A 26,740-nucleotide genomic window follows, 5' to 3' on the forward strand; every position below is an offset into this window, starting at 1 on the left:
ATAATCAATATGAGCCACCAATATTTAAACTTGAGTCAGGCCACATCCAGAACTTCTCTCTTATTTACAAATATTTAACTTAAATACAACATTAAGTATATCATTAACATACAAAGTAAGAAAAGAATACTATACAACTGGGAAAGATACAGTATTTCATTTAAATAGTTACACTACATATAGGCTGAGTAGTACCAGTTTGGTTCATGATTTTATGACACCTTCAAGAAAATCCTTCTCAACCATTTCTTCTATCTTCTGTCTTGCTTTGCTGGAGAAGGTCTTGAGGTTCTCCATTTTTATGTCCTTACTTGGAAAACAGTTGGGGTAAAGGACAGGGCTCCCTGAGTGTCCAACACATCTGCTTGTGACTTTGCTGTTAAAAACTTGGCTGAGTACGTTGAAGAAAGGCAAAAGCTGCTCAATGCTGCGAACAGTGTAGATGGTTAAAAGCAAGTGACCTGGTTCCCAGCTTAGTGTTTTCCCTGAGCCATCTTCCTCCGGGTTCTTCTGCAAATACAGAGACATAGGAAATAATACAGGACAAAGCAGAAAAAAACAAGGTAAAAATAAAAGATTAATGTGTAATAAAGTATTTTTCTATAGTCCAAAAGTACTTGTCCAGCCAACAAAACACATAGATGCTGAAGTGCAGCTTCCAAAGCACATGCCTTGCTCCTCCCCTCACCACGCTCTGCAGGGCTGGTGGCTGGGAGTGTCCAGGTGGCAGTCAGGCAGCTGATGCTAATGGGAAAGCTGCAGTGGCATTTGAGTGCAGTGCCTGAGCCCAGGGCTGTCCCAAGGCAAGGCAGCACCCACTGCCCTGCCCTGCAGAGCTGCTGTGGTGCAGCACCACGAGCACTAACCCAAAGGGCCTGAGCTGGTGAAGTTGTGAGCTACCTCAGCTGCTTTCCAAAGCAGGCTCCTCTCCAGTGACACTCACACCTCACCCTGCTGCCAGCGTCAGTGATGACAGACCCCAGAGGAAGTTAAAATAGATATGAAGCTTTTCTACTTTGCAGCTAGAGCTCAGAGTTTTCAGGAAGAGCAAAAGCAATGTGGGTTTTAGTATAAGAAATAACACACTTGGAGGTTCTGAGAAACACCTGAAGCTGTCCTCAAAGGAAAATGGCTCAGTTAGTCATTGCATGTTCTCAGAACAGCACAGTTACACTCCTTCCATTTCATGCAGGGAATCTCAAGGGAGAGAATTTCGGGAACCCCACAAGCAAAGGCAGCAGTCACACACCAGATGCAGTGTCACCACACTGCTGCAACCCTCTTTAGGGTTGCCTTAAATATCTGCATACTGAAATACCCAAGCACCAACATCCAGGTTCTTAGATGATAGTCTTCACTCCTTTCCTTTTCCTCTGAGTCAAAAAACATATTCAAATCTAAACAAGAAGGTACCATCACCACTAGAAGCACCTTTGTTTGTAGTGTTACTGACAAACCAGTACAGGAGAGCTTCTGCCATGAAGCAGAATTCCAGCAATACTGGATTTTATTTTGTGAGGAAGGACAAAAGAAGCACGTAGGCCCCACCAATGAGAGCCACCTCCTGATCCACCTCTGTCCCACTGCCCTGGCAGTGCCTGTGGCTGAGGTCTAAGACCCCTGCAGGTTGCAGAGCTCCTGCAGAACAGGCTTGGTAATGAGAGGAGAATGAAGTGGAAAGAGCAGTGGAATCAGAGCATAAGATAAGGATTACTGATTGCACAGACTTTGAGAAAACATGTTTTCTTCAAGAGATAATAGTTTAGCAAATACAGGTTTTGTCCTTTAAGTCAAGCAACTGTCCTGCAGTCCAGGAGCCTGCATGGCATTTATTTCACAAAACCCAGTCAGGTTAAAACTCAGTATGAAGGTATTTCATATTTTAATCTGGTGGTCTGGCTCCCCACCACAGGAGATCACTATTCTAGCTCTACAGAAAAGCTCACACTGAAACAGAAAATGGAAAAAATCAATTCCACAGATCCTTAAAGCAACAATTAATTTGACAGAGACTAATGAGGGATTGTGTGTTTCACAAAAACTATTTTATAATGTAATTTTATACAATCATAATTCTTCTTGGAACTAACATTTGCTTTTTGTAATCTGTTTCATGTAGGAAACCGACTTAAAAATGTTTCTTATATTATCTATAGAAATCAGGATCCTCATGGATTCTTTCACTTCAAAGATCTCTCAGCTTTGTTCTATAACAATTCTGATCTCTCTCAGTTCTTAATGAAAGCTAAATACTGCCCAGGGCCTTGAGGTGATGGTATTAATTATGGTGAGCTTGTTTCACAACTCAAGCATCAAAGGCCACCCTCACCTGATGCTTGGCCATCTCCACTCCCTCCAAAACCACCGCCTTAAAGTCCTCCTGCTTGTCCTGTGGAAGGAAAGAGGAGAACTTTCAGACTGCATTTCATATATGAAAACAACACTTTGCCGTGAAGGCCGTGCAGTTGCTTGGTTGGGTGCTGTGCTTCAGCTACAAAAGTCACCCACCCCAAAGAGTCTACAATCCAGAAAGGGCAGACTTGAGCTCATGTGGCCAAGACACTATTAGACAAAACCAGCACTGACAGTTTGTTCTTCTGTTAATTCCCAGCAGTGCTGAAGGATGTTTTTAAGCACATTTCCCTCAGACAACAGAGCCTGAGAAACACTGCACTACATGAATTTAAGCATTAGTCAGAGTGCTTATCCTGGAAGAAAATTTAGATTCACTCCATTTTGCTCAGAAACAGTTCTTTTCTAGGAAAAACTCACAGCTATATGCAATAGGATTCTCCCCTGCATAAAGAAGAAACGGCCTGAAGTGAATATTCATTACCTCATGTTTATCTCATAATCATACACCTACCTACAGTTCAGTGTGCAACTGCTGCCATGACTAGGGGGTTCCAGAAATTCCAGGAAGTTTACTATGTTCTTGAAGCATACTGTGGAAGTCCTGACCTCAGGCATCTATCTGAACACACAGTACTTACCAGCAGCATGTCTATTTGATACATCATATGTGACTTGTAATTCATGCAGAGAGATCACTTGGAGCATGAGAGCTTTCTAACAGACAGAGCATACTGCACTGCACATCAGAGGCTGATGAGCAGCCTGTGAAAACTGATTATTCCTTTATACATGTGAGAAGAGAAATTTAGTCTCATCTTCATGGTTCAAAAATGAGAAAATGAAGAATGCAGATGTGTTTCAGATACCTGTTTTATCCCCTATAGTTACAGTCTTCCTTGAACAGCTCAGATCTGCCTGCAACTAAGTTATCCCCAAATTTTATGTAGCCACTTGCATCTCGGCAGTAGTTTCTTTACAGTGAAAACATTCATTAGAGACTGTGAATGCAGCAGCTACAGCCAGCTGACAAGTGTCACTACCAAGTGGCTGTAGCAAGTGTCACAGCCCTGACAATACCATCCATTCAGAGGGAAACCTGAGAATAAAACTTCAAAGCTTTCTCCCACGTGGCTTTGCACTTCCTCCCTGCTTCCCTGGCCCACCCAGCAACCTTTCCCAGTGAAATGCCTGCCCAGGGGTCTCTACCCTCACAGCAGGAGCAGCAAAGTACCTGACAGCAATGTTCTTTGTGGCAGCAGAAGGTATCTCTGTGGGACAGGACTTGGACAGTTTCCATCAGCTTCATTAGTGGTTGAGGCCTCTCTGCCCCACTCAGACTGGGGGTATTAATACACCTCACACCCCAATATAATGACAGCCCTAATCCTGCTCCCACGCTACAAACTGTTCAGCCAAGATTTCCCCAAACTGTTCCTACTGATCTCTGCCTTCTTCCATTCATTGTAGCAGCTTCAGGGAAGAAACCCACCCACTCCTGTCCCCCTGGCACTGTCTCACTACTCTTGGTTCTGTCATGTTTAGGACTGCAACAGTTTTCTAAGTATTTAAATGTGATTATTATTAATAAAAATGCTTTTCTATACTTCAAAAGGTAGGTAGGTACATAGGTAGGTAGGTAGAGTGTTATCTACATATATGACTGGCTATCTGAAAGTGATTTTATGTTAAAATACCTTAGATATTGAAGCATATTTTATTTTTTACTCAAATGATACTTCTAATTGGAAAATCCAAAGTCACTGACCATAATCTTTTTTACCATAGAAGCTTTGGGTTTTTTTCCTGTTGTCTGTTTGGTTTGGGTGGGGCTTTTTTTTGTTTGGTTTGGGCTCTGGGATGTACCTACATGTGTTTTTTGCCTGATGCTAACTCGATATTACTCCAGTAGAAATCTCCCACACCAGATAAAGTCCTTTCTGTTCTTCATTATTTAAAAAAAAAAAATTAAATATCCAAACTGAAGCACTGCTGTGAGTTATTGGACATGACACTTTTCAATGGAAAGTGAAACTGGCAGAAAGGAACATACCTTTGCCTTTTTTCGCAGCAGCTTTGCCAGACGCACCACGTACGGTTTGAATTCCCTCTGGTGTGTACCTTGTCTTCTTACTTCCAAGCCTGAATCATCTGATGCTTCTGGAATAAAAGCCCAACGATACCTGTCATGAGATAACACAAGCAGACATTATCCTTACTGAACATGCAAACTCCTCTGCTGGATCTAAAAATATGAGTGGATGAGGAAATCTAGTGAATATCACAGAAAGATCTAGTGAAGCATCAACCACCACAAGACAACATTAGTGTTTGACAAGAAAGAATAGGAAAGGCACATTCTGAAAAGCAGGAGGTAACATGGCTTTGTCTTTTTCCTATATTATTTAAGGATGCCAAGAGGAAGATAAGGCAGAGAAGCTAAAACCAGTAGTATTTACAACATTTCTGAATGATAAAATACACAGGTCACTTTAAAAACATTTGCTGCACATTTGCAATGCATACTCACAAAATGTTTTCAACAAACCATACTGATAACAGAAATCCCTTTATTTCACCTACTCATAGGCCAACAAGACCAAGTGGACCATTCTATCACCTGCACCTTGCTGCACTTCAAGGACTGACTACTTGTATCATAAACTATAAAAGAAATCAAAGTTTCTGTCCTTAAAACTTCAATCCAAGCCTCCATGAAAAAAACAGTGTGATTCAGCATGACTATTGTCTTTCTAGAAATGCACAGTAATGACCTAAATAAAACTAGGTGGGCTAATAACAGGGATTAGGACAGTTTGGAGAACTGGACACAAATTATGAGCCAAATCCCCAGAAAAATAAAATAAATGAAGGACCCTTCAAGATTAAGCTTCAGATTTAGAAATACACAGGGCATGAACTGACACAGGGTGAGCAAGTCCTTCCTGCCCTCCAGCCCACAGGTGCATTTTTAAAGAAGAAGATAATTAGGGGTGATGAAATGTCTGCAGAGCTTTGCCAGGGCTGCAGCTCTCACACAATCACCATGGTGCAGTGCAGTGTAAAGGAAGAGACAAGATACTTTCCTTTGTCCTTGGTGGCCTCTCATTTCCAGGGTCTTCAGTGACCAGTGGTTTTGCATTCATGTTATTCCAACAGAAAGGGATTGCAGAGGCAGTTTGCACATGTGAATGGTACTGACCAAGAAAAACCTATAGGGTCTCCTGTTTAATCAGGTTTGTTGCAACATCTTCCAGGCAGATCGTGCAGGAGAAATTTAAGTGAGTCATACTGAGATGACATGCAGTCCTCTGATTTCAGGCATTAGTCACTGAGATGTGGGAGTGCATTTTGAATTGCAGTAATGCCTAAGAACTAAGTACTTTAAAAATAAAATACTTGAATAAACAGCTACTACTGATTAGCTCACGAGTGTGGAGAATCTCTTGCCATAGGCTAAAATAAACCAGCTTGAACTAATTTGATGTGCAGCATCATTTGCCCTGATGGCCACTCAGACACTGTGAAGGAACAAACTATGGCCTGCCCTGGGTGAAAGCCAGAGAAAGAAAGGAAACAGGAAAGCAGATTTTTATACACCTGAATTTTACCAAGAGGCATGGACAAACACCCAAACCCTTAAATGACAGTGTCCTATACTCACATCTGAAACTGAGGCAGGTTTTCAGATGGTAAAGCTAGGGCCAAGTCCAGAAATTTGCAAGCAGACAAATACAGGTTCAGCCACCTCTGGCTGTTGTAGGACGTGGAGAAACCATTGCCACCTGTGTACGTTGTCTCCAGACCAGCAACAGATGGGCCAGAAGTTCTAAAATAAATTATAGTAGGCAGGTGAGTCATAACAACCTTCTGCCACAATGAAAACTTCATCTTTCGTACTTGCCTTTACAAACACACAACTCTTTATTTACCAGCTTAATGGTATTCAGATCCATAAATCAAACCAGAACACTGCAAGTCTGTGCTATGGGTAGAGTTCTGTATGCATATGTATGTGTGATAAAGTGTTAATGGATAATGAATGTGTTGCACTGTATCTTATTCCCATCAGACACCTAAATTAAGAGAAAGTTTGAAGTCGCCAGTTGCCAACATTACTTTATTCAAGGGGAAAAATCTTCAAATAAACAATGAGAACTTAGGGAAAAAAGTGGACAAGAGTTGGGCAAATAACTCTGGCTCATTTGAGAAATCTGACTCTAACTACTAGCATTGACTGAAATTGGGTCACACTATGCATAAGGCAGTTGGGATAAAAATGGATAATGAAATAAAAAAAAATACCTACCTCATTTTACATCTATCTAATACTAGAAGAAATGCTTTTATTTAGAGAAAAAAAGTACGTCAGTCTCTGATACTGTAAGAGCTCACACACTTCTACTGCATAATATTCTTTAGTGATTTGTGAGCAATCTGGCAGGGGGACTTGTTTTCTATGTGCCTGGTGCTGCAGTGAGACAGAACTACCCTTTACTTGTCCTTCTCATTTGAGCTCCACAATGCTTTCCAAGATAAATTATTCTCAAGAATGACTCAACTGCCCATCAGCATGCCAAGGGACTTATCAAGTTACACAAGTGGGAAGTTCGTAAGTTTACCTGGAAATGTCTTCATCAGCAGTGAGCTCTTGTTCCATCAGTAAAAACACTTGTACCTGAAGATCAAATGCTACATTTTAATACCATTTTTTATGGAATGTGACTCAGGAAAACACTATAGGGGGGCTTGAGTAATAAGCCTTAGACAAAATGTTTGGAGCTTTATTTCCCTGCCCAGATGATGAAATAAACCCCTGAAAGATGAGTGGACACTGACACTCTAAAGCTCCTTGATCCCTGATATGCAGCCTCAGTAGCACACAGGCCAGAAGAAACTGGCTCTTTTATGGCCAGGAAGGCTCTCAGAATCTAACCTCCTCCACTACTTAGAAAGAGAGCAAGACACAAAGGAAATGAGAGATAAGAATAATTTAACAGAGCAGGCAAGCTCAGGTGCAAATTCCCAGAAGTAATATGGTCCTGTCCACTAAAAGTAGTTCCAGGTAACTTTTATAAAGGCCAGGGGACAGCACAGGAATCAGAAGGCCACACTGAATAGAATGGGTTTCTTAATATTTATACAATTACAGGCTTAAAATTAAATTCATCTACTGCTAAAACAACACACTTCATCTTTAAAATTCTTTATGTAGCTTTTCTCCTTCTATTGCTTAGATCTGTGGGTAACCAAGGGCTAGGTTAGGGACCTGCAGATTAAAAAAATAAATCACAGTAATGATTTTGATTTCCTATCTGTGTTAGCCAGTCCCTTGGGAACTCCTTGGATAACAGGCTAAATGGATCACAGGATGCACCAACCACTCTCCTCCATTCCCACTGCCAAAGCTGAAAATCCAAAGGAGTGTGACAACTCCAGCCAACACTGGAGACTCCACACATAGCAGCTCTGAAAACAGATGTTTATGTCTTGTTATGCAGAATAAAACCAGAGAAAGAAAAAAGCTGAGTATAAATCCAGTCACAAAATTTAGCCACAATGTGATCTGAATGACCATCAACTGCCAATACAACATGGATTCCAACTCCTTCTTTAAATGAGTTCTCCTTCCCATTGCCAGAGGTAGAAGGCTGAATGACCAGTTAAGTAGAAACAGAACACTGAGAAAGAAGAGCAGGAGTAGGAATGGTGGAGAGGATACAGAAATTGGAGTCAGTAGAGAACAATGAAGGCAAATGAAAACTGAGTTCAAGAGAAAACTGAACAGCTTAAATAGCATAACAGATATTCTATCTGGTTGCAAAAAACAGCCATCAGTACTATGAAAATAAGCATCTTTCAGCTTGTGTCCATTGTACATTTACATGCAGACTCTCTAGAAGAGATTTTCTTTAAAATGTTGAGGAGGAATGAGATTGTGTCTCAAAATAGTGCACCAGTCTTCCAAATCATGAATGCTAACTGCAACTCACCAGTTCAGTGATCATGGTTGGCCAAAGGGAGGTAAGGTGCTGTGGAGACATTCTTAAAAGCAATACTCTGAAAAACAGGAACACTTGGGAATGAAGGGTGGGCACCTGTGGCAACCGGAGACTTTCTACCAGCCTTTCTGAAACAAAAAGCCAAGAAGGGTTTCTCAGTTCAGAATAATTCCAAGCAGCATCGTCTCTTTCTCTCACTAAAAAAAGATAACATTGGGAGTAACTGCCATGTTACTATTTCACTACTTTACTACAGTTTTACTCTGTCAACGTCCAAAAATAACCACTTTCACCATGGAGGGAACAAAAGAAAGAAACCTCAAAACAGTGCAGTTGCATGTTTTGGTTAAGATCTCCACATAAATGCAATAGTACATATGGGAGCTTTGAGCTTTGCTCTTCTTATGCAGAGTTTCACCCATTACAACAAGAGAAGTGAACAGATACCAAACAATACATCAACAGCCTGCACAGCTATGGTGTAACGTTATTATTAAAAGGCTGCAACATCATAGTGCATGGGAAATTACACAGGGGTGATACAGTCTTACTTAGCTATAATCACCTCTAAGAACTGAACATACACAGAGGGAGATACATACTGAAAATTTTCAGCCACACCAGCACACGTGCACATTGCAGTTCAGACTAGTAAAACCACCTGATACATAGTAAATCCCAACTACTGACTTGACTGGGAATTAAAAAAAAAAAAACCAAAAACAAAACAACTTGAAAAAAATAGATCCTGGAATAAATGAAACAAGAAAGATGATGCACTTAATGGAAGAGGAGACCAAAGTGTTCACCTTGGTAGCACAAAAAGACTATATATCTAGAAATTGCTGTGTAACTAAGTGCATCACCTTGAAATAAACCCAAGCAGGTCACTGTAAGAGAGAAACTTCAGTGATAAATAGGACAGATAAACAGAACAGCAGAAAAAACAGAGAAGTCAAGAATTCAAAACTTCAAGGTCAGTCTTTCTATTTATCCCTAGTTAATAGGTGTTTATACCTTGGATGTTTATGTCAAAATGTATCATTCAGGTGTCCAAGGACATTGATCAAGGTATAAAATGACAGATCAGTGAAATAATCTGGATAAAAGTCAACTAGTAATCACCAAGTCTGCACAGTTTGTAGTCATTTAAGACTGAGAACACTCTAACTAAAGTCTACCAAATCTTTATTCCAGCCATGGAGACAGCACCATGTGTGGATATTCCAGGGGGCAAATTTACCTGCTGCCACTCTGTGCTACAAATATTCCACAGGTAGCAGCACAGTCCAGAAGTCCCCTAAATGATACATTTTTACTGACCTTGTATGTCTGGCAGGTATTTCTGGTACTGGTCTATCTCGCTGCTGAAAATTGCGAAGGCGAGTCTCTTGAGGAGCATAGCGCGCTGCTCCAGCTCAGCGTCTCGGTTGGCAAACAGATTGAGGGAACTGCTCTGAGCCACAGCCACTCGTGCTGAAACACAAAAGGCAAAGAACTTAAAAATGTCCTTTCTGTTTCACTTTAAGGCACAAATAACTCTTATTTTCATTGCATTAACGGAGTTTGAAAGCAGATGTTAAGAAGATTCATGCCCTGCGATTTGTATTTTTAACCACAGCGATTTAAAATACATGTTGAAACTTTTAAGCATACAGAATAGTGCTTGAGTTTGGAGGTTTTTGGGAGGGAGTTTAGCCTTTTTTTTGAAACAAAATTTGCCAGTATAGATGCTCAGAAGTTTTGAATGTGCAGAATAGATTCTTTTCAAGCAGAGGGAGTGTCAGATCTTTAAAAAATATAAACCAAACCAAATCAACAAACCAAAAGCCAATAAATCCACCTCAACCCATCCTGCTTAATCAACTTTGCCATACAGGCAAAATTTGCTGTGTGCCAAGATGGTCCCGAATTATCTCACTTTGAGTGATCTTATTTATGGATCTCCAGAAAGAAATTGTTGAAGAAAACATGAGAAACATTGAATAAATCAAACAAATTGGAATAAACGTTGAAAAAATTCTTTCTTCAAGATATTTGTTTTCCATTTATTTAACATTTATATTGGAGAAAAGTCACTACTACATCAATAAATACTTACTCATCAAATCTCTGAATGTGGTCTTGTCATGTGTCATCAAATTATCCATAATAGCTCTCCAACTGAAAGAGGAAAATTGTACACAAATCAGAAATACCACAAAAAAGCAAGAATTTCCAGGAATATTTCCAGAGCTTTTTCTGCCCTCTTAATTCAGGCTATGACTTCCAATCCAAGCCCTCTGCTTTACACGTACCATTTATTTGGTGCAACTGGATCTGAAATTATATTTCTTGAACCCCCTTCTCAAAGAAAATAAGGGATGCCATCCAGAGGGACTGGAGGCATCCCTTATTTCCTTTGAGGACATGGTTGTCAAAGCAAGAGGGACCAGGTGGGTCTGTGTGAACCTCATCAAGTTCAACAAGGCCAAGTGCAAGGTCCTGCACCTGGGTGAGAGCAATTCAGAGCACAGCTACAGGCTGGGCAGAAAATGGATTGAGAGCAGCCATGGGGAGAGTGACTTGGGGCTGTTAGTGGATGAAAAACTGAATTTGAGCTAGCAGTGCAGATTCACAGCCCAGAATGACAATCACATCCTGGGCTGCATCACCAGTAGTGATTCTGCCCCTCTACTCTGCTCTGGTGAGACCCCACCTACAGCACTGTGCTCAGCTCTGGGACCCCCAGCATAAGACAGACATGGGCCTGTTTGAGTGGGTCCAGGGGAAGACCACAAAAATGACCAGAAGGCTGGAGCACCTCTCCTATGAAAACAGGCTGAGAGAGTTGGGGTTCAGGGAGAGAAGGCTTCAGGGAGACCTTATAGCCCCTAAAGGGGCCTACAAGAGAGCTGGAGAGGGACTTTGTACAAGGGCATGTAGTGACAGAAAAAGGGATAATGTCTCTAAACAGAAAGATGGCAGATGTAGATTAAATATTAGGAATAAATTCTTTCCTGTGAGGGTGGTGAGGCACTGGCACAGGTTGCCCAGACAAGCTGTGGATGCCCCAACCCTGGAAGTTTCCAAGGCCAGGTTGGATGGGGCTCTGAGCAACCTGGGCTGGTGGGAGGTATCCCTGCCCATGGCAGAGGAGTGGGGACTAGATGACCTTTAAGGTCTCTATGATTCTACAAAATGTTAACCACTTTTTCCTCATAGAAAAAATTAATTTTTCAATTTCAAGATTATTCTTTTTTACAATAGGTTTGTGTATAGAAATAAGCCTTAAGTTTCAGACTTTTCACATGGCAATCTAAACCACAGAATATCTCTCTCTTTTTCTCTCAATAGAGACCTGTTGGGAAATTTTGGTCCACATGTAAGCATAAAATTTTAAGGGCCATCAATATAAGCAGGAAATAGAAAGTCTTACTGGTTAACACATGAAGCATCCATCTGGAAGAAACTGGGATCCATAAAGAGGTCAAATGCTTCCTTTTTCCATGCTCTTCTTGTATACTGGTACCCACTAAGACTGCTTAGTAACTGGACACAGGCTCGATAGCTGGATGCATTGTGAGCACTGAACAAAACCAAAGTCAAGATGAAACAATTTTGAATTGTTGTTTTATAGAAAGTTTGATAAATATCAAATCCTTATCATGCCTATTTCAACTGAAGTGCCACCCTCCAGATTCCAACTGGCTGTAGAGATCTACATCAATTCAATAAAGTGTAAAGATACCTGTGATTACGGAGGTAGGGCACAACATAGTGCATAATATTTACAAGCAAAGGAATAACCCTCTCTTTTTCATCACTGTAGAAAACCATATCCAAGAGATGAGCCAAGACCTATAAAAGGAGAGGAAGATATATTATCATGCATTCTCAAATTTCTTTTTATCTACTCCTCAGCACTTTTATGTATAATGCCCTTTACAGAACATGCAAGTTTATGATAGAAGTGCTCAAATGTCAGGAACCATATAAAATCCAGACTATAAAGATAGCATAAATTTTAAAACAAATTAAGGTGAAAACACAGAAGCATAAGCAAAGCATTCTACAGAATTCAAAGACTGACTGCAATTATCAGCAGTAAATAACATATATGACTAATAACACAGAGTTTGCCATCAAAAAACTTTTCTATGCTACATATCTGAAAGGCCTTTATGCCTCATCCATCTCACTGAATCTTTATATTTGCACATGACAGGACCCAGAATCCATTCACATCAGTGAAACCCATCAAATCTCCTTCCCCAAGCTTCTAGTCCAAAGCTTTCACTACAGAGAAATCTATTATAAGACAGTATTTATTACATCTGAGGAGACATTTACCTCAGAAAGTAAAGTCAATGCATGGACACTGTAAACAGATGGAGTTATATTTGAAGTTTCCATTGCTGGAGACAACATATCTAAATGAAGATAATAATAAAAACAAAGTCCAAAGTTAGTTTTCTTAAGCCATTATTGACCTTACAGCATATTTTAAAAACAGATTGTGAAGATGCCCAAACTTTGCCAGATATGATTTGTAAGATACTAATGCTGGAACAATACTGAAGCATTTTTAATGTATTCAAATATAGCAAAACTCTCATTTTTGTTAATTTTGGCCTGATAATTACTGTGTTTTTTCTTAAAATAAAGATGAAAAATGAAACTACCTTCAACATCTGATTCTAAGTTGTTTCCATCAACCATAATCTTGGGGGAAGGTTTAACCTCTAAATTTCGTCTGAGCCAAGTAGTCTGTTCCAAGGAAGAACCAGCAATTGCCCCAATGGCATCCACTATCTTGTGTGTTACATCCTGGTAGGAAAAAAAAACCCCAATCATTCCAAGAAGTCTGTGCAGGAGGGCTGTATTTGTTGTCCTGACATGTTTTTGTAGAAAATCTACCTAAACAAATATAGAACTGCTTTCAAATCACTGCTGTTCTGTGTTATCAGTGATTAATAGCTCCACAGAAAAAGTTCTTTTTCAACAGATTATAAATAGCACCAAGTGGAAGATACTAGAGAGTCATTTCAGACTACAGAACTGATATTATACAATACATTGAAGAATGCATTGTTCAGTATTTTCAAAAGACAAAAATTTCTTACCTGGAGATCTCTTTGATCTTTCTTGTTCTCCAGACTTGGGTTTTTCATGATGAATTCATTAAGAACACTGAAAAAGTATAGAAGTTAATATGGATTTTCTTCTCATAATACATTATTCAGTAATTTTAAGAGTTAGGACAAATCTGAAGAAATTTATTTGCAGGATACTTATTTACTAAACCATCAGTGATTGCTACTTATCAACATTCCAGAAAACATCTTTTAAGTTCTTTAAGTTGATTTTTATCATATCATAAGAGTTTACCAAGAACACACTTTACTTGATTATACACAAAAGTATCTCTAGAGACAGTTTATTAGGGAAGATAAATTAAAAATATTCAAAAAAATGACCCTTGAAGCTTTATATAGAAAATAATAGTCAACATTTTATTTCTAACACTCCACAAACTTCTTTCAGGCTGAAAATGAATCCATTTTAGTGGGCTGCAAATCTACACATACCTAATAGTCACTGTAGTTATTTTCAAAGAAAAATCAAAAACTTTAAACCTGCTGCTTAAACAGACTGAATCACTCAACCTGTAAGGTAAGATAATGGCTTATGTCATACTATAGCATGAAATTTAACACATATAACCATTCCTCAGAGAAAAAACTGATTTGATAAGACCCACAGAACTCAGGCAATACCTCTCCCAGTCAAAAGGAAGTGACAGAGACTTGAAAACACTAACACTTCAGTATGATTTCACATGCTTACACTATTTGAGCTTATTTGGAAACTGCAAATAACAAGAGCACTTACCCAAGTATGAGGAATTGTCCTGGAGCTGGAAGACCAACCTGGATGGAATCTTTCAACAGAAGCAGCAGTGCTGCCCAGCTGTCCACTAAGCTGGTCACTGGAATCCTAAGAGAGAAAGCAGCAATGTCAATGTCAATCATCTCCCTCAGGTATTCCCCCATTTTCTTTCTACCTCACAATTCTCCTGTCAGACATTGTGAATCAACATTCTGACAGATTGATTGAGTTTTCATTTAATATTAGGTTGCTCGAACAAGTCATTGAGAAACAGAGTAATGCAGACAAAAATATATACTCAATATACATGTTTTTCAGTCCAAGGTTGGAGTGATACCAATGAGTTACAGTATAATTAAGATCAGCTTTCCTTGGGCAGGGGGCAGATCATCTGCAGGATTTATAGGTGGGGGAAGAAGGTGATGCAGAACTAGGGAACTCACAAACTAAATTGCTTTCTTTTTTATGATCCCTACAGTTCAAAACCATTTTTTCTTCTCTATTTATATTACACAGGTTACTTCTCATCATGGGGATCAGAAAAAGCTGTAAAATATTCAAATTGTCCATCTGCTTTTTGATGACAAATAAAATTTGACTTCTTTTCTTACCTTTGAGTATAAGCATAGAAAAACTGCAACATGCAGACTTCCAGTGAAAGATGCTTCTAGAAAAAGACACAAAATCTGTATCATCAGGAAGAAGAAAGTGAATTATTTTTCCCCCACTTGCCAGGGCAAAACTGACAATGTTCTAATGTCACTATTATGTCTAAAGATACAGTTTAGCTCATTAGAGTATTATAAATGTCCATTTAGAGATTTTTCTGTAAAGTTATTCTTCTTTTCACCCAGCTATTAGGTATTGTAAAAATGCTCACATTCACACTCTTTGTGTGTGACTGGAGTGCCTGCATCATCAGTGTTCTAAACTTCAGTAAGAGGACATTAAAAAAAGTATAGCACCTCTACAGTTCTCATACCTTGTCCTTTGCTATGGCTGGAGGCTGCTTCAAAACCTCTTTCACTGTTTGTATAACAGTCTCTGTTCTCATAACACTGATAGAGCGAACCAGCTCAACCAGCAGAAGTTGTTCTTCACCTGCTGTAGGTATAACCTAAAAGAATCAAATTATATCACAGATTATCATTAAAAACAATGGCCATGCCAAAATTAAAGCAGCTGGTCTCATGGAGTTGAAATGTTAGTAACTAACAAATCATCTACAGACTTGGTATCACTTATTCTTCTCCTGAAGAACTCAGGAAGATTATGCTATTCTAAAATAAACTGGTAGACCCCTGACAGTATAGCTGCTAATTAGGAAAATAAATATTTTCCATATTTCATTGTATTTTTTCTGTTAGAATGTCTGAATTTTCTCCTTCCTGCTTCTAAACCATTTAAAGCTATTACCACGATTTGAAGTGACCACTGTAGTATAAACATACCTTTGTCCTAGAAGTATTTTTGTTTTGCCTCCTTTCATTCCATACGAATGCAATAGCAGCCATGAAGTGAACACCGTGATTCATTGAAATTGGACCCAAAAGTTCCAGGATCTGCTGCCTCAAATTCTGAAATGTGAGAGCAGAACACGAACGCCTTCAGATAAGCACCTCAGCATTATGTTCAAACCAGCTAGCTACAAGATGATCCGTGAATGGCAACTACCACTAACTTCTATGAAAATGAAATATTACATCAAATAAACTGAATGCAAACTGGACTTTTTCATCTATAGGACATGCTGAGTAATCTCTTGAATAATACAGATTCAGGTAAATGAAAGAAAAGTTGGGAGGTACAGAAGACAATGTTTAACCAGAGTACAAAAGGTTATCTTTTTTTCACATCAACAAGTACATGCTGCCTTTCTTTCAGTGAGGAGGAATCACTATGGGCAACACAAATATTGTGACTGAATCATAGAATAGCCTGAGTTGGAAGGGACCTTAAAGACCATCTAGTTCCAACCCCTGTGCCATGGGCAGGGACACCTCCCACCAGCCCAGGTTGCTCAGAGCCCCATCCAACCTGGTCTGGAACACTCCCAGGGATAGGGCAACCACAACCTCTCTGGGCAACCTGTGCCAGTGCCTCACCATCCTCACAGTAAAGAACTTCTTTCCAGTATCTAGTCCAAACCTAAACTCTTTCAGTTTGAAGCCATTCCCTTTTATCCTGTCACTATATGCCCTTGTAAATAGTCTCTCTCCAGCTTTCTTGTCTGTGCAAAGACAGTCTTAGAAAAGTTATCTTTTATTCCTTCAGCCTGAATGACAAAGGTTGCAAAGGACGTAACAGCATCATCACAAACAATATCTGAGAGTATTAACTGAGGAAATCTTACTTTCAAACATTTCAATTTTAAATGAAGTTTTCCCATTTAATAGCATGAAATATAAGAAGTTTGAACTGATAGGTGTGTGAGGCAGCATTCTCAGTATAGTCTTATTTGACCCCTTCTCAGGTTCTCTTCTCTATGATTGCAAGTTCACCAGCTGCTATGACATTTCCCCATGCAGTGACATCACTGAATGGGAACTGAATGAATAAAGGAGCTAGTTCATAAGTGTACTTATGTAGTATGAAGATGTTTTAAGAGGAGAGCTCTCTTTTGTTAAGATTTTACATTAATATTGTGTATTTTTGAGGTGTAAAAGGATGGCTTCAATATTTTCAGGATGGATTTAATCTTTGCAGAAAACAGAGATTGTTTCCTTGAACTGATATATTCAAGTTTAAAAGCAGATTCAATGCCCATTTATAAAAGCCTTGTTTGTGGGGTGAGTGCGTAGATGAGGACAAAGATATTAAAACTAATTTAGATTCAAAGGAATGGAATTAAAATTATTTTGACAAAGGTATTAATGAACAACATAAATTATATTATCCCTGATGTTCTGACCTTTGTTGACCCAAGATTAATCGTGGTGATGGATGCAGCAGCAGCAGCAGTAGCTTTCTCTGAAGAATCTGCAAGGTGAAGGATGCTCCACAGCAAAGTCACAGAAGACATGATCATATGCAGGATAGAGAGGATCCCATTGCGTGCTTCAACCAAGTGCTTCTGATCTACATTAACCAGAAGCTGGGGGATTGGGAGGGGAGAGAAGGGGAGCATAATTACAAGAGTGTAGAATGAGATTTAACTGACTGGGAGCTTTCAACCTTAACTCCTTTTCAAAACAGTTTTTCAACAATTCTTAGAGTGTGTACAGGCTTTAAATCTATCGAAATAGCAGTTAAAGAATCTTTTGACTCAATTTACAATATCAAATGTATTCTGAAACTGTAGGGCCTCCTGTCTACAGAAATCAATTTTATATCATCTGCCCATACCTCTGCAAAACAGAATTTTAAGTGTAACTAATATCCTCGGCAAAATTATTTACTTACACAAACAAAATCCATTTTTCAGTCATTTTCAAATGAATGGAAGGCAAAGGGGTATAAGATTAGGAAAAACAGCAAAAATAAGACTATGAAGAGAGCAGGGCAAAAGCTTCTTACAGAATCTGAGCCAAAATCTTAACAGAGATTATGCTCAGAATATCAGATCTAAAAATACTGCCTAACTTAAAGAGACAAATTGTAAATATACAGGACGATGAGAAAGAATGTTTTGACATATTGCAAGATGAACACAGTCCAGACAGAAAGTAACAGGTCTGAAAGTCAAGGAGTTCGTACTTTAGTTATTTCAGAGTAACAAAAAAACAACCGAACAAAACAAGCAAACAAATCAATTAGAGTATTAAATTAAGAGTATTCTCTTAAAAGTATAATTCATAGAAAATTGGTTTTCTGCTTGAGATATGCACATTATCCACAAAAAACATACTTACAGCTAAGACAATAGGTTTGGTATTTTTCCCCACTCAGATCTTCATAACTGCTAATATAATCACAGTCCTTAAGTTGACATGTACTGCACAAGAGCCTCAGACACCTAGATAAATTTACCTGATGATACTGTGTAGAAGGATCCAGGAGGCAGTAATGAATTATAGTTGTGATCCCTTCTAATAAAGTAAGAACCATGTCTGGGGGAGTGACTGATGCCATCCAGAGAGGCCTAAAAGAAGAGATTCATTTTTTAAAAATGGCTTAATCTGATGGTAAAATAATTGAGCACAATCAAACGTACTTAAAAAGATTATCTGCCTCTACATGCACATACCTATTATCAGATAACCCTGTTTCGTATTTATACTGCAGAATTAAATTATCCAAGTTCCTGCAGAGCTGAAGAGTCACTGAAACAACCACTCTTTGAAGAACTTTTCCCATGTAAGGCAACGTAGAAGTGATAAGGCCAATCCACTGGGGATGCATTTTACAGGCACAGTGCTGGTGTAGAGCTCGTATCACTGCGCAGAGAAACATGCCTTGGCAGGTTATTGGCTGGGAATGTAAATACTGAAGAGAAGTCATGGGCTGCTGGGGACCAATGTGCTCCAAGTCCGTTATGACAAAGTCAAACCCTGTTTCATTTTCCTCAGGCACAGTCATTACTCTGTGTTCCAGCACAATCAGCCGCTGCAGTACTTTTAAAAGCTGTGACTGCAGTGTACTGCCATTGTCAAATTCATCTTCAGAAAAATTTATAAGGCTGTCTTCAGAGAAACCTTCTTCTACAGCCACTATGTTTTTGCCAGCTACCTTTTCACTGTGCCACTTCTGTGCACTGAAGATCGAAGACAACAGACAATGCAGGATCACTTTCTGAACCTTGCACTTGGACAACATGTCCGAAATAAAACTAGGAAAGCCCTTTGCAGAGCTTTCTATCACTTTTGCCAACTCAGCAAAGAGAAGTGTCAGAATTTCTATACTCATCATTTGCATGTTACGGTTTCCTATTAGATCTTGTGAGGTTACTTTGACATGAGTTGGATAGTGGCTCCGCATGTAGTATAAACATAAGGAGATAAGAATTTCTATGTACATAGAGCTCCGAAAGTTATGGTTAGAATCAACTGGGATGTGACTATAGAAATCCTTGCCCATGACAGATATTCGATGCCTGGCTAGAAGATTCTGGAGCAATGAAAGCTGAGGAGTGTATGCATTGTTGACACTGGTGGTGGAGATAGCGCTGACAAAAGCTGAAGGGTTTGTTTTCAGAATTGCTTTAATTGCAGAAAAAGCATACAGTGTTCTTGAAGAGTCATACAGCTGGAGATAAAGCAGCACATGCTGATACAATGGATGGATATTGAAGTTAGGAGATTTTCGCATTCCTGGCGATCCCACATCACTTTCTATTTCTGATATTTCTCCTTCTCCGCAACTATACCAATTTTCTAAATCAAGACCATCACTAAAGAAGACATTTGTTTGTTTCAGCTTTTCTGTTTGTGCTTTCTTCTTCTCTTCATCTTTCTTTTTGGCTATTTTCACCTTAGGTTTTGCACCTGGTTGCTTACCAGCCTCTTTAACAATTGTTTCTTTTTCTGACATCTTTTCTGGTAGCTTTCCTTTAAAGCTGAACTGAATACTGCTGTGGCTTCGCTTTCTGGGCTTTGACTCAGTGGAAGAAAGAGTGAGATCAGAGAAGGATTGCTGGCTTTCTGCAATACAAGGTGAAGAGTTATTTCTTGAAATTTCATCTTCTAAGCTCTCAAGTCCAGTTTCAGTTGAGGCTGATAGCAACTGTGAGCTGTCATTACTAAGCAAACTACTCTGGCTACTTTGAATATTTTGATCTTCATTTTTTGTCACCTCTACAGAGCTATCCAAAGCACTGAATGCACACGAAGTATCCTCTGAGTGTAGACTATCTTTAACTGGTTCAACCTCTTCTCCAAGTCCACTTACAACTTTGCAGATAAGATCTGTAAGCACTTGTTGCACGATTTCATCAGGTGAGTCTTCTTTCAGAGTCTGAGAACTATCTTGAGCACTCAAGCTTTCTGTTTCCACTTCATAACTGATGTTGTCTCCAGTAGATGACTGAGAACAGCCAGAGTCAGAACTCTGCAGTATTTCAGCTTGATGGTCAGGAAGATCAAAATCAGACACAACCATTGGTATGGTCTCACTGCTGGTACTTAACAAGGAAAGCCTGTCACTCAGAGGGTTGACAGTCAGGCTGAAGTTCTCCATTTCATCCATAACAAGTTGTTTTTCATTGCCTTCTTTAGGTATAATAAGTTGTCCTTGGCTTATGGGCACATGGGAAAATGCTTAAAGAAAGACACCAAAAAAATTATATGCGTAAGGTTCTGTTCTTCAGAATAAGAATTTAGAATTGAAATTTAAAGCTTAGATTATTATTGAGACTTCAAAATATAAAAGCATGATAAATAGTGTCTTTTCACTTCACAGCAGAAAAACCATATGTTAATACACAAATGGCACACATTCACATAAACTAAGCAAGATTATATTAGCAGTAGACCCTTGCAAAACAACATAATTCTCCCATGAAACATTATGCAGTTTAATCTGCTTGTGTTTTCATAATAAAAGAATTAGTAGTATGGTACTAAAATTACACAATATGTGCAAACACCTTGAAACCTTATCAGTATGTTTTCAGCCAACCTCACACCAGTGGCAATAATCCATAAAAGCATTTCATTTCCTAGCTAAGCTTCAAGCCACATTCTTAAGTTCTACCAAGGCCCAGTAAGACATAACAAAATGCTCTGCATTAAAATACTTGCATATCATCTTAATTTGAGAACAATAAAACTTCAGTGAGACTTAGGACACCCAAACTTGAATTAGTAAAAATATGCACAAATGCACATATAAGCAAGTAGCTGTTCCAGCACCTGTTTTGAGTTACCCTCAAAACGTTTGACTATGTTTTAAATGTTGCATGTAAACAACAAGCAAAGAAATTAAGGAACTTCCTATGGTCTTCTTATGTACATACCATCAGCACAGCTAAACTTCTGCAAGAACTGCTTTTCATTTTCTTCTTCAGGGTGATTGGGAGATTTAGTCCAGTAACATTCAGCCTGTACTCGCTGAACAGAAACTCGCTGAGTTTTTGGATGGAGAAGTAGTAGGAGCAAAGGTTCAAGAACTCTTGCAATATCATGTCTTTGAAGCACTTGATTTAACCAGGCTTGTCCCACTGACCATGTAGAACCATCCAAGCTATTAAGGCTGTCCAGCATGATAAACAAAGACCTAGAATAGAAAGAAGAATGAATCTAGCAGAAATTCTACACTACTCTCAGAGTAATCCCATTTTAATCTGATATACGACAGGTTTCAACAGGTCAATACATATTCCAGTGTTTTCTCCATATAAAAACCCAGTATTTTCTTCGTAATCCAAACTCTGCAACCTGAAGCTTTATATTTTACTCTAGTCTAATGAAGAAATGGCCAGGAGGAGCTAGTAATGAAGCCAGTTCAGACAGTTGTTCAAACAGTAACAGTTGCATAGTCAGTTCAAGTATTTGTACACCTACTAGCATAAGGAGCTTGTGTTGCCTTGTAAGTGCTAGTACAGTTAAAAAATACACCACTTTCAAAGTCAATTCACAAGGATACATGGAAAAGAAAAGAAAACGAATTCAAAGATCTCATCTTCAGGAATGGAGAGAAGAAATATACTTAACAATTCAGCAGTTCCTACTATCATTATTTTCTTTTTTTGACAGTTTTATCCTTTAGAATCCTTTTCAGACTTGGGGAAAAACAAAATATATATTGAAGTCTGGAATTTACCTACTGTTTTACATCCTCCAGTAGTACACACACATAAGCTCTTCGCTGTATGTACAGAAATTATCACCATTTATGCAGGGAGTGACAGTATCAAGACAAAGAAATAACAACCTTTTTTTCCTCCACATCCTATAACTAAGTATGCATTAGAAAATTTACATAAACACTGTTCTACAACATTTGTGCTAGCTGAGAAAGACAAGAGCTAATTCAGAGTCTGCATGATTCAGTGTTTCTAAGAATGGAGTCTGATACCAGAGTGCAAACCAGAAGTCCTCTGCTGCCTGCCATACATGACATCTTACATGAAACACACCGACTAAACAAAAGAATTTTTATCTTTTAGCACTTCCTTGCAGTTTTGTCCTTTTCTTAGCTTTACTGTTACTTTCCATTTCATATAATTCACTTCTGCACTGACCTCTCTCTCCTGCTTTCGTTTTTATCAAAACACAGCAAGAACTCAGATACCATGTTCAATATACACCACAGTGATTTTAACCACAGTGATAGTCAGTGAATCATATGACCATTCCTTTCCCACTCTTTACAGCTTCCAGAAAAACTTGCAGCTTACATAATCATCATTGTGAAAACAGTTTTGTCTAACACAAATTCATTTCTTGCCCTCCTTCCTTGCTCTCACAGCTACACTGCAGTTCTCCAGTTTCTAAGCACTCTCTGCTGACAGTATAACACAGTGAAAGATTTTGAAGCAAATTGATTTCAAGTGAATCAGACTTGCAATCACCAACCTGTCAAAGGTACGGCCAAAGGAAGAAGACTTGTTAATATGAAGGTCTCGTGTGAGATGCCATAGCACTGCAAACTTTGCATGAGCTTCCATTCTTACTTTCTGAGGACCAAATCATAAGTTAGATCTTTCAGAATATAGCAATTTCTGATTAGACTTGAAAAAAAAAGTTATACAGCAGCTTAAAAGATATAATTGAATTATAAAAATGAACCTTTTTTGACTATGAGTTGAAACCCAAATTTTCTAATCTTAAAACCAGTAATAGCCAACCATAGGTCTCTGTGAGCAATTTAGTACCATGAAAGGATTTTCTCCCATCTTGATTTTAGCTGCCTTAGTTTCAAAGTGTAGCTTTAAAATGTTTTAAATGCTTAATGTAGCATCTTGAATGACACTTCTTTTACATTTGCAAGTTGCACAGCTCTGTATTCAGCGAGGTTATCTGTATGTATCAAGGCACTAAAAGAGATCACGAAGAGAGAGCAGGAAGAAACATGCAATCTTTTCAATATGAAAACTCAAATAACAAGTAGAGAGAAGAAGAAGAGAAATCAGAAAAATTTTTAGAGATAGTGTGTGGAGTGATAGGATTAAACACAGTATCCATGGTGATAAGGGAATGAAAATAAGTTGGCTAGAAAGAGATGCAATAATTTTCTAGCTAGATGTGTTGTAGAAAGAGTTCTTCACTAACACATCAGATTTTGCTCTAGAACTTTGAGTTTTATTTGGACAAACTGGACAAGCTTACTGCCCAAAGCACTTCTAATGACTAGTAATAATCTGTAGAATATTTCACAGAATTGGTCAGGTTGGAAGGGATCAGAGTGGCTCATCTGGTCTAACGTCCCTGCTCAGGCAGGGCCATTTCACAGAATCACAGAATATCCTGAGTCAGAAGGATCATCAAAATCCAAATCCTTATATTCAATAGTGAAAATGGTGTAAAGCAAAAATTGTTATGTCTTTCTCTCTTTACTGTGGCTGATCAAGGCAAAGAGTTATCCCAACAAGGCTGCCAACAACAGCAAATGTCATGCTATGACACGAATACATGGGTACGTGTATAACAACAACCTTACCAAGAGACAAGGAAGCCACTAAGCAGTTGTAGGGGTAAACAAAGCACAGTAATCAGGACAATTACACCGAATAAAACAAAAAAATTACTTTGAAATACAATAAGGGCTTAGACTAAATTACTAGATGATAAACAGAGACAAGAGGACAAAGATTTTTAGTTGCTTGTTCTTACAATATATGCTTACACAGAATTAACAGTAGATATACTTACTTTCAACAAAAGTGAGACAAAACTAAAATGCTGTTAAAACCACTGTGACAAATCTGGCAGATTCCCAGGCTTAATTTACATCATAAAATTCAAGAAGCTTAGCAACAGCTAATACAACCAATGTCTGCCATAGTAATGAAATTTGAAGCAAAAGCTATACAAATGAGAGTAAGGACACAAGAGATCAGACAAACTAGATAAAACAAAACAAAACCCAAACCCAAACCCACCCAAAGAAACCACTCATACCAAAACAATAAGAGAAACAGCAGCATTCTAAAAAGTAAAGCAAGATCACCTGTATTTAGAAAAAAATGTGCTTCTCACAGGAAAACAACCCACAACACTGCTGCTAAATATACAGTTAACACAAAACAATTCACTAACATCTGCTGAACAGGGTGAAAATATCAGTTCTCCAACACATACAGACGACTCCATGGAATCCATGCTGGGAAGGTGTAAAAAATTACTGTTTTCACAGGAAGGTTGGCAGAAATGAGCGAGCGCCACATCCACAGCCACAGCTGTTCACAGAACAGCCTAATAAGAGAAACTAAAAATCATTGTCAATTTTAACAATATGCCAAGCTGTGAACTGCAGTGATTGACACACTGGTTCACACTCACTTCTGCTGACCTGGTAACCAGTAGAAAGGCAAAAATGTAACTGCTTCTGAAGTTGCACAAGCACGAGTTGCTAGTGTGTGCAAGCAAGTCATTCCCTACCATTCATTCTGTTGGGGCTGTGAAAACAGTTCATAAACCTTAATTTAAAAGCACTACAAAGGCCTCAACTTGAATGTCAAATTGACAGCCTCTATGTGAAACAAATTTCTAGGTGAGGAAAAAAAATTAAGTACCTGTCATGACAAGTAAAACTCTACTAATAATAGTAAAAGCTAAGCACGTGCCTTATATATTGGGAAGCAGAGCATAACTCTTGGTAAGAGATAAAGTCTCCTGCATAAGTCTGTTGCTGAATGCTGTCAAGCCTCCTTTGTCTAGCATGAAACTAGAGGCTCATCACAGACCTAAAATAACATTTGAAGCAATGTAAGGCAACATTTTTTCCCAACACTGAAGGTACTTATACCTTCCTCTGAAGCACCAAGTCCTTTTTCTAAATATATTTCTATAGTTATATGCTTCACTCATCTTTTAGTAAACATATGAACAACTTGCCTTGTCTCTGTGAGTCAGCTGCTGACTAATAACATCTTCACAAATGCTAGAAGATGGAACGAGGTTGTGCAGCTGATAGAAGAGCTCCACACTCTTCTGATGATGCTGAGGAGTTCCATCGCCCAGCTGGTCCCAAAGAGTCAAAGCTATATGCTTTGTACAGGAAAATAAGAAGTTGCAAGAGACACAAGTGAATGAGTACCATGCCTTGTTTTGCTCTAGACTGTGTTGAGCTCTACAGAATGATGGGAAATGTTACATCTGATGACACTCCATGACCAAGAGGCAATCTGTAAAATGATTCCTTTTGTATGAATATAATGAACTGTTTCAAATACTGCAACAACTTACTACACAAAAACATGCTTATAAGAATGAGAACTCTCAGGCATCTCCAGAAATGAATTTTCATTGAAATATCGTTAACTGTGTAACATATCCTGCTGCTGCTTAACTTTTGCAAAGTATTTCTTACACAAATTACTCCAATGCAGAGACTGGGGTTTACCAGAGTCCTGCATTATGCATGTATCAGTCTCATACCTTTGCTGATTAATGCTGCTATTGTATCAGGTTTTATTTAAAATTTTAAAATATTAATTCTAACAAGGATATTCCCCAAGCAGTCAATAAGAGAATCACAGTGGGAAAACTTACTGTGTATTTTCATTTAGAATCTAACATGGATTACAACTGTTATCAAAATATTCAGGATGAAAATTTGGTTTACCATATCAATAATGGTAATGTGGCCAAGGCTCTTATTCTTCACCAGACAGGAAAAGAAGTCTAAAGAAAACAGCAGTGAGATACTGCATCATACCTTGAAGAAATCTGTCTTTTCAGCCATGTATCTCAGATTGCCTTGAGAAAGAGGAGGTCTGATGACCACAGCTACTCTTCCCTGGTTAGGGCTAAGAGGCTGAGCAGTTTCCACACTGTTCAGATTTTCTCCAGTGACGAGAGCAACAGATTGAGTCAATCCAACCAAGTCCATCACAAGGGAAATAGTAACTCCCTGAACACTGAAATCGCTCGCTTGCTTGCAAGCATTCATTAGAGTCTGTAGCCACAGTGGAGGCTGCACTTGTTCACAGTCTGAAATAAAAGTCATAGATTACACATTCATTTAACAACTTTAAATATTGTGGATTTCTTTCTTATAACCCATAACCATATGCACAATTGCCCTTTATCTTTTATATTTCAATCTGCCCACATACAAGTTTAGGAAAATGTATGCCAGAGGGAGACAATTCCTGATGTATCTCTATCTTTAAAACAATCCAATTAAGAATGATATACTATATAACACCAAACATTTAGCAACCAGAAATGAATAGGTAAATTTGAACAAGAGAAAAATAAATTTTATGGAAATGCATCCAGATGATTTCATGCTTTTGGCAAGACTGAACTTTTAGTATAACTTCTAGTAGTCAATTCTTTCATTGACTTTCCTCCTTCACAAAATTCTTGACCAGCAATCAAGTCTTAACACTGTAGTTTGTAGTCCAGAATAATTCTGCAGCATATTTTATAGAGATATCAAAATAAAAATACTTAGGATAATATAAACTT

General features: G+C 38.5%; 1 protein-coding gene across 1 annotated transcript; it reads right to left on the reverse strand.

Moving 5' to 3' along the window:
• Nucleotides 1-204: 204 nt before the first annotated feature.
• DOPEY1 (dopey family member 1) lies at nt 205-26,257 on the reverse strand (the record flags this gene model as incomplete). The annotated part of the gene is made up of 24 exons (XM_009070651.1): nt 205-510; nt 2,330-2,389; nt 4,406-4,535; nt 6,017-6,181; nt 6,975-7,030; nt 8,346-8,482; nt 9,678-9,830; nt 10,456-10,517; nt 11,773-11,922; nt 12,085-12,194; nt 12,687-12,766; nt 13,019-13,163; nt 13,460-13,526; nt 14,229-14,333; nt 14,837-14,892; nt 15,208-15,342; nt 15,677-15,802; nt 17,137-17,319; nt 18,195-18,306; nt 18,412-20,419; nt 21,118-21,377; nt 22,679-22,779; nt 25,160-25,312; nt 25,983-26,257. Coding segments are annotated over 24 exons (5,135 nt in total), but the record flags the coding sequence as incomplete, so codon positions are not given.
• Between the last annotated feature and the right edge of the window lie 483 nt (nt 26,258-26,740).

The sequence above is a fragment of the Acanthisitta chloris genome, unplaced genomic scaffold (assembly GCF_000695815.1).
Source record: "Acanthisitta chloris isolate BGI_N310 unplaced genomic scaffold, ASM69581v1 scaffold26802, whole genome shotgun sequence".
In the NCBI taxonomy this organism is placed as follows: Eukaryota; Metazoa; Chordata; class Aves; order Passeriformes; family Acanthisittidae; genus Acanthisitta; species Acanthisitta chloris.